The sequence below is a fragment of the Acomys minous genome (assembly GCF_964271855.1).
Source record: "Acomys minous genome assembly, chromosome: 7".
Classification (NCBI taxonomy): Eukaryota; Metazoa; Chordata; class Mammalia; order Rodentia; family Muridae; genus Acomys; species Acomys minous.
In genome coordinates, this window is record NC_140488.1 from 112,050,107 (window position 1) to 112,065,384 (window position 15,278).

At 46.8% G+C, this 15,278-nt stretch overlaps 1 protein-coding gene across 1 annotated transcript; it reads right to left on the reverse strand.

Annotated features, from left to right (window-relative positions):
* Positions 1 to 3,235: 3,235 nt before the first annotated feature.
* LOC311601921 (thymosin beta-10-like) lies at positions 3,236 to 3,422 on the reverse strand. Its single transcript, XM_084789685.1, has one exon. The coding sequence runs from the start codon at positions 3,390 to 3,392 to the stop codon at positions 3,258 to 3,260; it is 135 nt and encodes a 44-aa protein (XP_084645811.1). The 5' UTR covers positions 3,393 to 3,422; the 3' UTR covers positions 3,236 to 3,257.
* Between the last annotated feature and the right edge of the window lie 11,856 nt (positions 3,423 to 15,278).

Consider the following 15,278-nt stretch of genomic DNA (forward strand, 5'->3'; position numbering starts at 1 on the left):
TTATGTATACACTGTTCTGCTTATATGTACTCCTGTGTGTCAAAAGAAAACACCAGATCTCATCATAGATGGTTGTGAGCCATCATGTGGCTGCTGGGAATTGAACCCAGGACCTCTGGAAGAGCAACCAGTGCTTTTAACCTCTGAGCCATCTCTCCAGCCCCACCCAGAATAGATTTCTTTGTCCTTTTCTCCAAGGTGGTCACATTGAATAAATCTCCTTTTTCTGGCCACCCCACCCCCCTTTTTGGGGACAGAATCTCTCTACATAACCCTGAGTGCCCTGGAACTAGGTAGACCAGGCTGTCCTCGAACTCACAGAAATCCTACTGCCTTTGCCTCTGAGTGCTGGGATTAAAGACATGTGCCACCACACCTGGGTAATCTGGCTCTTTTACTTGGTTTATCAAGGATGGGTCTTTGGGCTTGGCTTGAGGCACAGGTTGTGACCCTTGGGTTTGATAATAGCTTCTGGGCCATACTAGAACCTAGTTCTAACCAAGAAATGTGTGGAAGGTTCCCTGTATGCCCAGTTCCCTGGGATCCATGGAGCTGAATAACTGAATTCTGCCCACTCATATTGAGGCTCAGTGTGGGCTGACTTTAAGACTGTAAAGAAAACAACCTCAAGATTCCTCCTTTAACTAGCTCACTGTAGCCAGGAAGAAGTCTACAAGCAATTAGAAAATGACTCCATGCGCATTCCAATAATAAGAGTGGAAGAGTAGCGCTATAGAGATGGCTCAGCAGTTAAGAGCACCGTCTGCTCTTCCAGAGGTCTTGAGTTCAATTCCAGTCAACTACATGATGGGTGACACCCATCTATAATGAGATCTAGCGCCCTCTTCTGGCATGTAGATGTACATGTAGGTAAAGCATTCATATAAATAATTTTTTTTTTTAACGAGTGAAAGAGCAGAGCAAGAAACAACAGGACTTCATGTGAGGTATGGGAATCTTCAGCTCCTTAGAGAGAGCACTTCCATAGCATTGTAAATGCTTGCTGAGCAAATCCAGATCCCTGGGACCCGTGTTAAAAAAAAAAAAAAGCCAGCTTCAGCGGTTACTGTCTGTAATATCATTGATTTGGGAGGTGGAGGGGGAAAAAGAATGCTCTGGAAGCTCTTGGCCCAGCTAGCTGTTAGCAGTCATTTTGGGAAGCCCTACCTGGGTAATGCTTGATACTGGGGAAACTGAGGATCCCTCTTGGAATTCTTTTTTTTTTTTTTTTGGTTTTTCGAGACAAGGTTTCTCTGTGTAGCCTTGCCTGTCCTGGACTAACTTTGTAGACCAGGCTGGCCTTGAACTCACAGCGATCCGCCTGCCTCTGCCTCCCGAGTGCTGGGATTAAAGGTATGCGCCACCACCGCCCGGCTTCCTCTTGGAATTCTTAAGTCTTGATAATAAAATAATTGAAGAGAAAAGCAACAGGGCAGGCAAAGCTGGAAAGCTTGGCATCTGGCAGAAGAAAGCAGCTGGGGAAGAGGAAAACCTTGCTATTTGAATTAAAACTCCCGTGTTTAGGGCCGGGCGGTGGTGGCACATGCCTTTAATTCCAGCACTTGGGAGGCAAAGGCTGTGAGTTCGAGGCCAGCCTGGTCTACACAGCGAGTCCAGGACAGCCAAGGCTAACACAGAAACCCTGTCTCGAAAAACAAAACAAGTCGGGCGTGGTGGCGCACGCCTTTAATTCCAGCACTCGGGAGGCAGAGGCAGGCGGGTCTCTGTGAGTTCGAGGCCAGCCTGGTCTACAAAGCGAGTCCAGGATGGCCAAGGCTACACAGAGAGACCCTGTCTCGAAAAACAAAAAAACAAAAAAACAAAAAAAGAAAAACAAAACAAAAAACCCCCTCCTTGTTTAGCAGTGGAGGTCAGCCACATAGTGGACAAAGAGCCTCATAGCAGGGGGTGTGCTTCAGGGGGTTGTGAAAGCCCCAGGTGTTAGGCCAGTACTGCAAAGAAAGAAACAGAAAGGAAAATTTATACTTTGGAGTAGACTTCATGGCAGCTGCTCTAGGGAAAGAAAATACATTAGCTGATTAAAGGGCTAATGGCTTCACTTGCCTCTCTCCCATGGCTTCCGGTGAACCAGACTTCCTCAGAGGTGGCCCATTGGCCAGACCACCAAATTATATAATAACCGGACCAACTGGATCAATTCAAGGGACAATGGCATGTCTTCACCCATTCTCCTGACCAAGAATGGTTTTCCCTTAATAGGCTTCCAATGTTACTGTCAGTCCCAAGGGGAAAAGTGACCAAAGGTTGTCCTCTGACTGCCACATGTGTGTTCATGTGTATACCCTCATATATAAACATGAACCCAAACACACACATCATACACATACTTAAAAATTTTTTTTTGGTTTGGTTTTTCTTTTTCTTTCTTATTTTTTAAAAATATTTTTTATTTAATTTTAATTTATGTGTGTTGGTGTGAGAATGTCAGATCTTGGAGTTACAGACAGGAGTGAGCTGCCATGTGGGTGCTGGGAATTGAACCCGGGCCCTTTGGAAGAGCAGGCAGTGCTCTTAACCGCTCTCTTTCTTTATTTTTGAGACATTGTTTTTTCGAGACAGAGTTTCTCCTTGTAGCCCCGGCTGTCCAAGACTTGCTTTGTAGACCATGCTGGCCTCGAACTCACGGAAATTCGCCTGCTTTTGCCGCCCGAGTGCTGGGATTAAAGGCTGGCACCACTATGCCAGGCTTCTACCCTGTTTCTTTACCCTGTGGATTGCTGTGAGTTTGAGGCCAACCTAGTTTACAAAGCAAGTCCAGGATAGCCAAGGCTACACAGAGAAACCCTCTCTCAAAAAAAAAAAAAAAATTAGTAAGCTCCTTCTTCTGTTTTTTGAGATAGAGTTTCTCTGTGTAGCCTTGGCTGTCTTGGACTCACTTGGTAGACCAGACTGGCTTGAACGCAGAGATCCGCATGCCTCTGCCTCCCTGAGTGCTGGGATTACAGGTGTGGGCCTCAGCACCCAGCCGTAAATCTTTTTTTTTTTTTTTTTTTTTTTTTTGCCATGAGGTGTGCTTTATTTTCATCAATCATACAAATAATTTTCTATAATATCCCAGGGCAAACCGGTGACATTTGGCAGCCTGATTATAGTAAGGGGGTCCCGCTTCAGAGACCCGCGGGCGGGTGGCATTGGCGCGGAGTGCCCGGGTTCACACTGCAGCTTGTGGCTCATCCTCCCCATCACGAGGGGGTCTTGGAGATGATGAGGTGGGGTGGGGAAATCCTCCTAGGCTTTTAGGAAATTTCACTCCTCTTTTCCTGTTCAGTGGTCTCTTTGGTCGGCAGGGTGTTCTTTTCCTGCGGCTCGGTTTTCTCCAGCTTGGCCTTATCAAAGCTGGCGATTTCCCCCATGTCCGGCTTGTCTGCCATTTTCCTGCAACCAAGCCGCTGACTGTTCCAACCGCCTGTCGCCTGTTGCAACCCAGGGGGGACACGCCCACTAGCCACAAACTGCCCCGACCCCACCCCCCTACCCCCCTTTTTTAAATGTACTCCAAGGCTCTCTAATGTTCTCAACTTGCAGCAACCACTAATTTGTTCTACATTTCTGAAATGTTATCATTTTGAAGATTTTTTTTTTTTTTTGAGACAGGGTCTCTCTGTGTAGCCTTGGCTGTCCTGGACTAACTTTGTAGAGCAAGCCGGTCTCAAACTCACAGCAATCCACCTGCCTCTGCCCCCCCCCCTCCAGTGCTGGGATTAAAGGCATGCGCCACCACGCCTGGTTCTTTTTTTTTGGTTTTTGGAAACAAGGTTTCTCTGTGTAGCCTTGACTGTCCTGGACTCGCTTTATAGACCAGACTGGCCTCAGCGATCCGCCTGCCTCTGCCTCCCAAGTGCTGGGATTAAAGGCGTGCGCCACCACTGCTCGGCTTGAAGATCTTACAAATTGGTCCATAGGAAACTGTGGTTTGCCTTTATTTCACCCAGCATAATTCTTTCCAGGCCTATCCATGTTGTATGTATATCAATACTATTCTCAGGGCTGGAGGGATGGGTTAGCAGCGAAGAGCCCTTACCGGCTGGGCATGGTGCACGCCTTTAATCCCAGCACTTGAGACAGAGAGGCAGGAGGATTGCTGTGAGTTCGAGGCCAGCCTGGTCTACAAAGCGAGTCTAAGACAAGCCAAGGCTACACAGAGAAACTCTGTGTTGAAAAACCAAAAAATAGAGCCGGGCGTGGTGGTGCACGCCTTTAATCCCAGCACTCAGGCAGATAGCTGTGAGTTCGAGGCCAGCCTGGTCTACAAAGCGAGTCCAGGACAGCCAAGGCTACATAGAGAAACCCTGTCTGGAAAAACCAAACCAAACCAAACCAAACCAAACAAAACAAAACAAAACAAAACAAAACAAAAAAAAACACAACCCCCCTCCCCAAAAAATAAAATAAATAAAAGAACCTTACTGCTCTTATAGAGGACCTGAATTTCATTCCCAGTACCACACTGGGCAGCTCACAGTTGGCTGTCACTTCAGCTCCAGGGGATCCAATGACCCCTTCAGGCCTCTGTGAGCACACATGACATACCCTCTAAAAGCCATAAGGATAATAAAAACAAATCATTTAAAATATCATTAATTTAAAAAATAATATTTAGCCTCTAGAGAGGTTGGGAATGTAGCTCTGTTGGTGGAGTGCTGGTCTAACATTCACAAGGCCCTAGGCTTGATCCCCAGCCCAGAATTAGCTAGGTAGGCTGTTACACACTATAATCCCAGCATTTGGGAAGTAGAGACAAGAAGATCAAGAGTTCGAGGCTAGCCTCAGCCACATGGTAAGTTTGAAGCCACCTGCCCCATCCATGGGAACTTGTCCCCAAATAATCAAAAAACAGTAAGAGTAATTGTTATAGTAAAAAAAAATGACATAATAGGGCTGGAGAGATGGCTCAGATGGCTGCTCTTCCAAAGGTCCTGAGTTCAATTCCCAGCAACCACATGGTGGCTCATAGCCATCTATAATGAGATCTGGTGCTCTCTTCTGGCGTGCAAGTGTACATGCAGTCAGAGCACTGTGTACAGAAATGAATAACTCTAAACAACAACAACAACAGCAAAACACCATAATAGAGAATTCCAGTGTACAGAGTACTACATTCCTGCCACCCACTTATCATCTGAGGTGGGACAGGGTTGATTCTCCTTTCAGGTTGTATAGGTTTTGTGTGCGCAGGAACCTTCTTCTAGGATAAATAACAGGAGATTGACTGACAGGCTGCACTGGGCAATTTTGTTTGTTTGTTTCTAGACAGGGTTTCTCTGTGTAGCGTTGGCTGTCCTGGACTCACTGCACTGTGCAATTTTTAAACTTATATGTATTTGTGCATTTATTTATGGTGGGTACCTGGTGCATGGTAATCCTCTAGTTAACCACTGAGCCTCATCCATAGCACAGTGATTTGAGGTTTAAAGAAACCGACAAACTTCCAGAGTGTGGTTGTGTCACCCAAAATAGATGCCCAGCTCTGTAGCAGAAGGGCAGCTGCCTGAAGAGCTATATTCAGACACACACACACATACACACACACACACACACACACACACAGAGAGAGAGAGAGAGAGAGAGAGAGAGAGAAAACTGGGGTTCGTGGCTTCTGCACAATGAATTTCAGAGTGAGCCGAATATGAAGCCTAGTTGGATGGATTAAAAATAGAGAGACAGCCAGGCGTTGTGGCACATGCCTTTAATCCCAGCACTTGGGAGGCAGAGGCAGGTGGATCATGTGAGTTCAAGGCCAGCCTGGTCTACAAAGCGAGTCCAGGACAGCCAAGGCTACACAGAGAAACCTTGTCTTGAAAAACAAACAAACAAACAAAAAATAGAGAGACAGGGGCCTGGAGAGATGGCTCAGAGGTTAAGAACACCGGTTATTCTTCTAAAGGTTCTGAGTTCAATTCCCAGCAACCACATGGTGGCTCACAACCATCTATAATGAGATCTGGTGGCCTCTTCTGGTGTGTAGGCACATGCAGGCAGAAAACTGTATACATAATAAATAAACAAATCTTAAAACAACAACAACAACAATAGACAGGGCTGGAGATGGCCTAGCAGGTAAGAGCACTTGTTCTTGTTTTGGTTTGGTTTTTGGTTTTTTGTTTTGTTTTTTGAGGCAGGGTTTCTCTGTCTAGCCCTGGCTGTCCTGGACTTACTTTGTACTCCAGGCTGGTCTCGAACTCACAGAGATCCATCTGCCTTTGCCTCTGCCTCCCGAGTGCTGGAATTAAAGGCATATACCACCACATGCGACTCTTTTCTTTCTTTCTTTCTTTCTTTCTTTTTGTTTTTTGTTTTTTGGGTTTTTGAGACAGAGTTTTTCTGTGTAGCCTTGGCTGGGCTGGACTCACTTTGCAGACCAGGCTGGCCTCGAACTCACAGCGATCCATCTGCCTCTGTCTCCTGAGCACTGGGGTTAAAGGTGTGCACCACTACCCCTAGCTACGCATGGGCTTTTGAAGTCTCTGAACCCAACCCAGTCAGTAACATACCTCCTCCAACGAGGTCATACCTCCTAATCATTTCCAATTAGTTCCACCAACTAGTGACCAACTAGTGAGCTACCACAACCTGGCATGCTCTCTCTCGCTCTCTCTCTCTTGTTTTTTGAGACAGGGTTTCCCTGTGTAGCCTTGGCTGTCCTGGACTCACTTTGGCCTCGAACTCACAGCGATCCACCTGCCTCTGCCTCCCGAGTGCTGGGATTAAAGGTGTGTGCCACCATGCCCGGCCCTCTTTCTCTCTTTTTATTGCTTGAGAATTTCCTGGTTTTTTGTTTGTTTGCAGACAGGGTCTCTCTATGTATCCTTGGCTATCCTGGAACTTGCTCTGTAGACAGGGCTAGCCACAGAGTCAGAAATCAGCCTGCTGACATAAAGACTAGCATCAACAGGGCTGGAGAGTTGGATCAGTGGTTAAGAGCACTGGCTGTCCGGAGTTCAATACCCAGGAACCATATGGTGGCTCACAACCATTTATAGTGTGATCTGATGCCCTCTTCTGGCATGCAGGTGTAAATGCAGGCAGAGTACTCATAAATAAATAAGGATTTTTGGTTTGGTTTGGTTTTTCATTTCTTTTCTTTTCTTTTTTCCAAGACAGGATCTCTCTGTGTAGCTTTAGCTGTCCTGGACTCGCTTTGTCGACCAGGATGGCCTCGAACTCACAGAGATCCACCTGCCTCTGCCTCCCTAGGGCTGGGATTAAAGGTGTGTGCCACCACACTTGCTTTGTTTTTATTTTTTGAGACATGGTTTCTTTGTGTAGCCCTGGCTGTCCTGGACTTGCTTTGTAGACCAGGCTGGCCTCAAACTCACAGTGATCTATCTGCCTCTGTCTCCCAAGTGTTAGGATTAAAGGCATGTACCCAGCACTTCATGCATTTTTTTAAAACCCCACTGAGTCTATTTAGTGCTGCTTGTATGTGCATGGGTATAGGGCCATCTGTTAGCCTCTCAGAGGTTGCGTCACTGAAGAAAACTGACTCTCCCTCTTCAGCAGTCATCAATAACTCCTCAGAGGGGTTCAGCCCCTCCCCATCTGAGCTGGGATTTTGGTTGGTTTGATCTTGCATAAGTCATGTGGATGCAGTCACATGTACAATGGCCTTGGAGGGTCCAGCAAATGCTGCTTCACAGTAGCCAACATGGGCTCTCACTGATGACTCAGTAGCCAGCCGCTACCTCTGGCTCTTCCTGCTTCCTCTTCTGGGATGATCCCTAAACCTTGAGGAGGCTCAAGCATGCGATGTGCTGTTGTGTTGCACTTTCCCCTGACATTAAGCCATTCCATCTTGCTGGGTGCATGGCGCAAGCCTGTAATCCCACCATTCAGGGAGGCAGAGGCAGGCAGATCTCTGTGAGTTAGAGACCAGCCTGGTCTACAGAGCAGGTCCAGGACAGCCAGGGCTATTACACAGAGAAACCCTGTCTCAAAAACAAAACAAAACAAAAAACCACAAAACAAAATTCCATCTTGGAGAGAAGCGACGTAAGATACAGGATGTGAAAAGGTTGGAGAAACAACATTTAAGATAGGATGCTAGGCAGCACTTGGGAGACAGAGGCAAGTGGATTGCCTGGCCAGCCAAGGCTACATGGAGAACCCCTGTCTAGAAAACCAAAATAAATAAATAAAGCTTACAGGAAGGTGAAACAACAGGATGTTCCAGGGGGAGGTGGAATATTCCATCCTTCATCTCCTTGAGACAGGAAGCAACAAACAATAGCCTCAGGAAGTCCTTGAAGCTAAGCAGACTCAGTAGGTCCTTCCTTTCCCAAGACTATGTAAGCAATAAAGACTTGCTGATAGGGCATCCTCAGAGAAGCTGAGCTACTTACTACTCTCAGAGTCAGAGTGAGCAACCTGGACGAAACAGAGCCTTTGGAGCCAAGTAGCCTAGAAGAAGCGGAGACCAGCTGAGCTGCCTGGAAGGAACAAAGACCAGCTGAGCTGCCTGGAAGAGACTCAGACCAATGAGTCACCAGGAAAAGATGCCCTCCAATCTGTTGAGCTGCCTGCAGGCTGTGCAGTGTGCTCCAGGTCTCCAGCTGTCACGAGCTGTCATTCAGCTGGAGTGGGCTTTGGTGTTGCAGCTGTCCTTGAGTCATTTCTGCTCCTGTAACTCCAACAAATCTCATTGGTTCATCAAGTTGGACTTTGGTGACATCGATACTTTGCCTGTTATTGGTTCCCTATCTGAGGGGAGTAGATATTTATTCATGTCTCCCCAGAAGAAGTGTCACACAACATACATACATATATACATACATACATATATACACACATACAAGTTGTGGTGGTCTGAATAGGAATGGGGCCCCCATAGACTTGTGCGTTTCAATGCTTGCCCAGAGTGGGTGGCACTATTAAGAGGTGTGGCCTTGTTGGAGGACGTGTACTCAGATCAAGGTGTAGAGCTCCAGCACCAAGTCGGCCTGCAGGCTGCCATCTTTTCACCCTGCTGCTAATAGACTAAATCTCTGAAGCTCTAAGCCAGCCCCAGTTACATGCTTTCCTTTATAAGAGCTGCCGTGGTCCAGCACTCGGGAGGCAGAGGCAAGCGGATCACTGTGAGTTCGAGGCCAGCCTGGTCTACAAAGTGACTCCAGGATAGCCAAGGCTGTACAGAGATACCCTGTCTTGAAGGAAAAAGGAAAAAAAAGAAAGAAAGAAAAAAAAAGAGTTGCTGTGGTCACGGTGTCTCTTCACAGCAATAGGAACCCTGAGACGGAAGCATATCACATTTAGGGTTGAGCACTCACAGACTCAATCCACCTACTCTTTGCATGTTGACCAGTTGTAAGCCTCCATATTAATCCCTTTTAATGCAAAAAAGGAGCTTTTCTGATGAGGGTTGAAAGGCTCACTAATCTATGGGAAGCGTGCACACTGGTGTGCCATGTCCTCAGGTGGAGGGTGCTGGGATCTCAGTGAGGATAGGGCCACAGTTAGGTTTCCTTACAATGGGTAGATATGGGATTCTGGCAGCTTTCGAGTGCATCTCTAAAAGTTGCTAAGAATCCCACCCTGCTTTATCTAACACTGACCAAAGGCTGTAATTTGGGGTTTTTTTGTTTTTTGTTTGTTTTGTTTTGTTTTTTTCGAGACAGGGTCTCTCTTTGTAGCCTTGGCTGTCCTGGACTTGCTTTGTAGACCAGGCTGGCCTCCAACTCACAGCAATCCTCCTGCCCCTGCCTCCCGAGTGCTGGGATTAAAGGAGTGCGCCACCACCACCACCGGGCAAGGCTGTAATTTGTAACAAAGTTAAAAGTTTAAATAGTTTTCAGCAGGGCATGATGGCAGAAGCAGAGGCAGGTGGGTTGCTGTGAGTTCGAGGCTAGCCTGCTTTACAAAGTGAGTCCAGGACATCCAAAGCTAACCAGAGAAACCATGTCTCAAAAAACAAAGCAAAAAAACAAAAAAAATTTTTTCTCATTAAACAAGGGTGAGGTAGAATTATGAAGGAGCTGAAGGGCACCATTTCAGTGTAGGAGACAGGGTGCTAAGAAGCCAGTTATGCATTATTTATTTATTTATTTTGGTTTTTCGAGACAGGGTTTCTCTGTGTAGCCTTGGCTGTCCTGGACTCCCTTTGTAGACCAGGCTGGCTTCGAACTCACAGAGATGCGCCTGCCTCTGCCTCCCAAGTGCTGGGATTAAAGGTGTGCACCACCATGCCCGGCCGAGAAACCCTGTCTTTAAAAAAAAAAATTTTTTTTTCAACCTAGACCTGGACCTAGAAATATGTAATAAATAAAAATCCAAGGTAACTAAAATCAAGGGCTATCTAAAACTAAGTTTCTTTTTTTTCTTTTTTGAGACAAAGTTTCTCTATGTAGCCTTGGCTTTCCTGCATTCACTCTGTAGACCAGGCTGGCTTCGAACTCACAGAGATCTGCCTGCCTCTGCCTCCCGGAGTGCTTGGATTAAAGGCTTGCGCCACCACGCCTGGCTAACCCCATTATGCATTTTTGGCCCTAAATTAGCCTAAGTACTGTCCTTGACATCCTTGATCACGTATCTCTGGGAAGGCAGCATCTGGCCCTAAATGAGCACATTCACCTATTGTCTTTGAGAAGTCAATTTTCTTCAGAGATGTGGTCTCTGAAAGGCTACTCATGCTCCTGCAGATCCATCCATGTACGCACAAGTAGCATTCGGGGATTCAGACTTAGTGGAAGTCACCTCTCCAAACCTCCTCTCTACTCTTGACTGTGGACATGACCAACTGCTTCCAACCAATGCCTTGAATTCCCTGTAGTGATGGACTATAACCAACTCTTTCTCCCCTAAGTGGCCTTTTGTCAGGGCAACAGCAACAGAAACAAAACAAGAACTGCTCTACAGAGCTAGCCGTGGTGGTGCACACCTTTGATCCTAGTACTCAGGAGGCAGAGGCAGGTGGATTGCTGTTAGTTTGAGGCTAGCCTGGTCTACAGAGCGAGTCCAGGACAGAGAAACCTTTTTTTTTTTTTTGAGACAGGGTTTCTCTGTGTAGCCTTGGCTGTCCTGGACTCTCTCTGTAGACCAGGCTGGCCTCGAACTCACCGCGATCTGCCTGCCTCTGCCTCCCGTGTGCTGGGATTAAAGGTGTGCGCCACCAAACTCAGCTACAGATCTTATTGTTTTGAGACAGGTTCTCTCACTTGAACATGGAGCTCACCTATTGGGAGAGACTAGCTGGCCAATAAGGCCTCTCCAGCGAGGGAATTATAGGTGTACAGTGCCATGCCTAAGGCTCGAACTCAGGTCCTCATGCTTGAATGACAAGAACTTTACCACCTGAACCACCTCCCAAACCTTGTGCTTTTCTTTTCATATAAGACATGTTTTCAGGGCTGGAGAGGTGGCTCAGAGGTTAAGAGCACTGACTGTTTTTTCCAAAGGTCCTGAGTTTAATTCCCAGCAAACACTTGGTAGCTCACAACCATGTATGGTGAGGGTGCCCTCTTCTGGCATGTAAGTGTACATGCAGGCAGAATTTTTTTTTTTTTTTTTTTTTTTTAAATTTCTCTGTGCACTCCTCACTGTCCTGGAACTCTCTTTGTAGACCAGGCTGCCCTCGAATTCACAAGATCCTCCTGCCTCTGCTTCCCAAGTGCTGGGATTACAGGCATGGGATGGCATTTTCTTGTTGTTGGTTTTCTTTTTTTTTCTGAGACAGGGTTTCTCTGTGTAGCTTTGGCTGTCCTAGACTCACTTTGTAGACCAGGCTGGCCTAGAACTCACATCGATCCACTTGCCTCTGCCTCCCAAGTGCTGGAATTAAAGGCATGTGCCACCATGCCCGGCTGAGATGGCATTTTCTTTTCTTTTTTCTTTCTTTTTTTTTTTTTTTCTGAGACAGGGTTTCTCTGTGTAGCCTTGGCTGTCCTGGACTCATTTTGTAGACCAGGCTGGCCTTGAACTCACAGTAATCCGCCTGCCTCTGCCTCCTAAGTGCTAGGATTAAAGGTGTGTGCCACCACGCTCAGTGGCATTTTCATATTAATTGCTAGTTTCCTTGTTGTGAGGTGTTGCTGTTAAATTTACCAGTTTGGCCGGGCGTGGTGGCGCACGCCTTTAATCCCAGCACTCAGGAGGCAGAGGCAGGCAGATCGCTGTGAGTTCAAGGCCAGCCTGGTCTACAAAGGGAGTCCAGGACAGTCAAGGCTACACAGAGAAACCTTGTCTCAAAAAAAAAAATTTACCAGTTTGTCTAGTAATGTTTATTATTAGGCCTAATAATTGTTATTATGACAGTATAACCTGCTAGCATATATGTATTTGGTATATATGTCTTTGTGTGTATAGTATATGTATGTGTTGTGTGTGTGTGTGTGTGTGGAGTATATGTGTGTGTGGTGTACGTATGTGATATATATGTGTGTGTGGTATATGTGTCTGGTGTGTGTGATGTGTGTGTGTGTGTGTGTGTAATGTATATGTATGTGTGTGGGGGGTATGTGTGGAGTATATGTGTGTGTGGTGTACGTATGTGATATATATGTGTGTGTGGTATATGTGTCTGGTGTGTGTGATGTGTGTGTGTGTGTGTGTGTGTGTAATGTATATGTATGTGTGGGGGGGTATGTGTGGAGTATATGTGTGTGTGGTGTACGTATGTGATATATATGTGTGTGTGGTATATGTGTCTGGTGTGTGTGATGTGTGTGTGTGTGTGTGTGTGTGTGTAATGTATATGTATGTGTGTTTCAATCTAAGGGCATTTTTCTGGAGACTGCAAGTTGAAGATCAAGGTGCCTCTCTTCCTGGCTTGCACAGAGCCACTCTTTTTCTGTAGCTTAATAAGGCTCTTTTGTTTTGTTTTGTTTTCTGTTTTTTTTTTTTCCCCAAGACAGGGTTTTTCTGTGTAGCCTTGGCTGTCCTGTACTCACTTTGTAGTCCAGGCTGGCCTCGAACTCACAGTGATCTGCCTGCCTCTGCCTCCCGAGTGCTGGGATTACAGGCGTGCGCCACCGTGCTCAGTTTAGGTTCTTCTTCTTTTTCTTTTTCTTTCTTTCTTTTTCTTTTTTAGATATATTTACTTATTATGCATCTAGTATTCTGCCTGCATGTAGGCCTGCAGGCCAGAAGAGACCTCCAATCTCATTATAGATCATTGTGAGCCACCATGTGGCTGCTGGGAATTGAACTCAGGACCTCTGGAAGAGCAGACAATGCTCTTAACCTCTGAGCCATCTCTCCAGCCCCTAGGCTCTTCTTATTTAAGAAAGAGGAGGCCAGACATAGTGGCCAGCACGTGGGAGGCAGAAACAGGCAGATCTCTGTGAGTTCGAGGCCAGCCTAGTCTACAAGGAGAGTCCAGGCCAGCCAGGGCTATAACACAGAGAAACCCTGTCTCAAAAAAAAAAAAAAAAAGAGGAGGAGGAGGAGGAATGGAGGAAGGGGAGGAGAAAAGGCAATGGAGAAAGCACTGCTGTCTTCTCCTTTTCATACACAGACACCAGTCGTGTGGAGTTATATGCCCACCACGACCTCATTTGATCTTGTTATCTCCCTAAAGACTGAGCTCCAGATACAGTCACAGTGAAATGTCAGAGTCAACATGTGATGGTGTGTGCGCATGCGCCATTCAGCCTATGATGGACACAGTCCTTCCCTATTGAAAGAGGTTCTTCACCTGCGATGGCTTAACCTGTGGTGTTTGCCGCAGCAACGTGTACAAACAGAGGGGCCCACACCACCTGGCTGTTATGCTCCTTTTCCTCTCTCCTCCCTGGCGTTCTGGAGCCCTCCCCTCTTCTATTTTTGGAAGGCTTCACTCTAACTGGACATTGCAGTACACATCTGTAATCTAGACATTCAGATGGAGTTGGGAGAACCAAAAGTTCATGGTCAATTGGCTGCAGTGGTACACACCTTTAATCAAAAGGCAAGGGCAGGTAGATCGCTGTGAGTTCGAGGCCAGCCTGGTCTACAAAGCGAGTCCAGGACAGCCAAGGCTACACAGAGAAACCTTGTCTTGAAAAACCAAATAAATAAATAAATAAATAAATAAAATGGCTTTCTAGGGGCTGGAGAGATGGCTCAGATGTTAAAGAGCGCTGGTTGCCCTTCCAAATGTTCTGAGTTCAATTCCCAGCAACCACATGGTGGTTCAGAACCATCTATGATGGTGCCCTCTTCTGATGTGCAGGCAGAATATTGTATACATAATAAATAAATATTTTTTAAAAATGGCACACGCCTTTAATCCCATCACTCTGGAGGCAGAGGCAAGTGGATCTCTGAGTTTGAGGCCAGTCTGGTCTACAGAATGAGTTCAGGACAGCCAGGGCTACACAGAGAGACCCTGTCCTGGTGGGGAAAAGGGCGAAGCTTTCTATCCCTATCCAAGACATTGTGTGGATTTTGGGTTTTTTGGTTTGTTTGCTGTTCTTTCTTTCTCTCTCTGTCTCTCTCTCTGTCTCTGTCTGTCTGTCTGTCTCTCTCTCTCTCTGTCTCTGTCTCTGTCTCTCTCTCTCTTTGGTTGTTTGTTTTTCGAGACAGGGTTTCTCTGTGTAGCCTTGAGTGTCCCAGACTCGCTCTGTAGACCAGGCTGGCCTCGAACTCACAGTGATCCACCTGCCTCTGCCTCCCAAGTGCTGGGATTAAAGGCGTGCGCCACCACGCCCGGCTTGTGGATTTTGTTTTTTAAGTATGTGTTCCACCTGTCCCCTTGTCTGTCCCACCACCGCAGCCCAAGCCACCAGTGTCCCTCACCTGGAAGAACCTTCCAGAGACACCTCTGCAGCCTGCTCACCATACAGCAGTCAAAAGTTCTGTCTGAGCATGCTCATTGCCTTAGTTAAAGCCCCTCTGTGACATTCCGTTGCTTTTGGGATAGGTCGTAAGATGTCTCCTTGGGCTTCATGGTCCTGTGGAACAGCCTACTCTATTCCTTTCCCTGCTTGAGTTGGTCTCATGCCTCTGTTCTGCCCTGCAGATGCCCAGGTGCCATCTTATGCACACTGCCTTTCCTCCAAAGCCTGCTCCTCCCGCTCTGCTGGGCCGTTGCCCCTCCTTCCACTGCCAGCCAGAATGTCACCTCTTCTGGGAAGCTGTCTGAGGTGCTTTGAGTGAGAATGACTCCCGCAGGCTCACAGAGTTGAGTACTTGGTCCTCAGTTGGTGGAACTATTTGGGAAGAATTAGGGGGGTGATGGCCTTGTTGAAGGAGGTGTGTCCCTAGAGATAGGCTTTGAGGTTTCAAAACACTTGTGCCATTCTAATTCCCCACCCCACCCCTCTGCCAGGTGGTTGGGTCTCAAGATG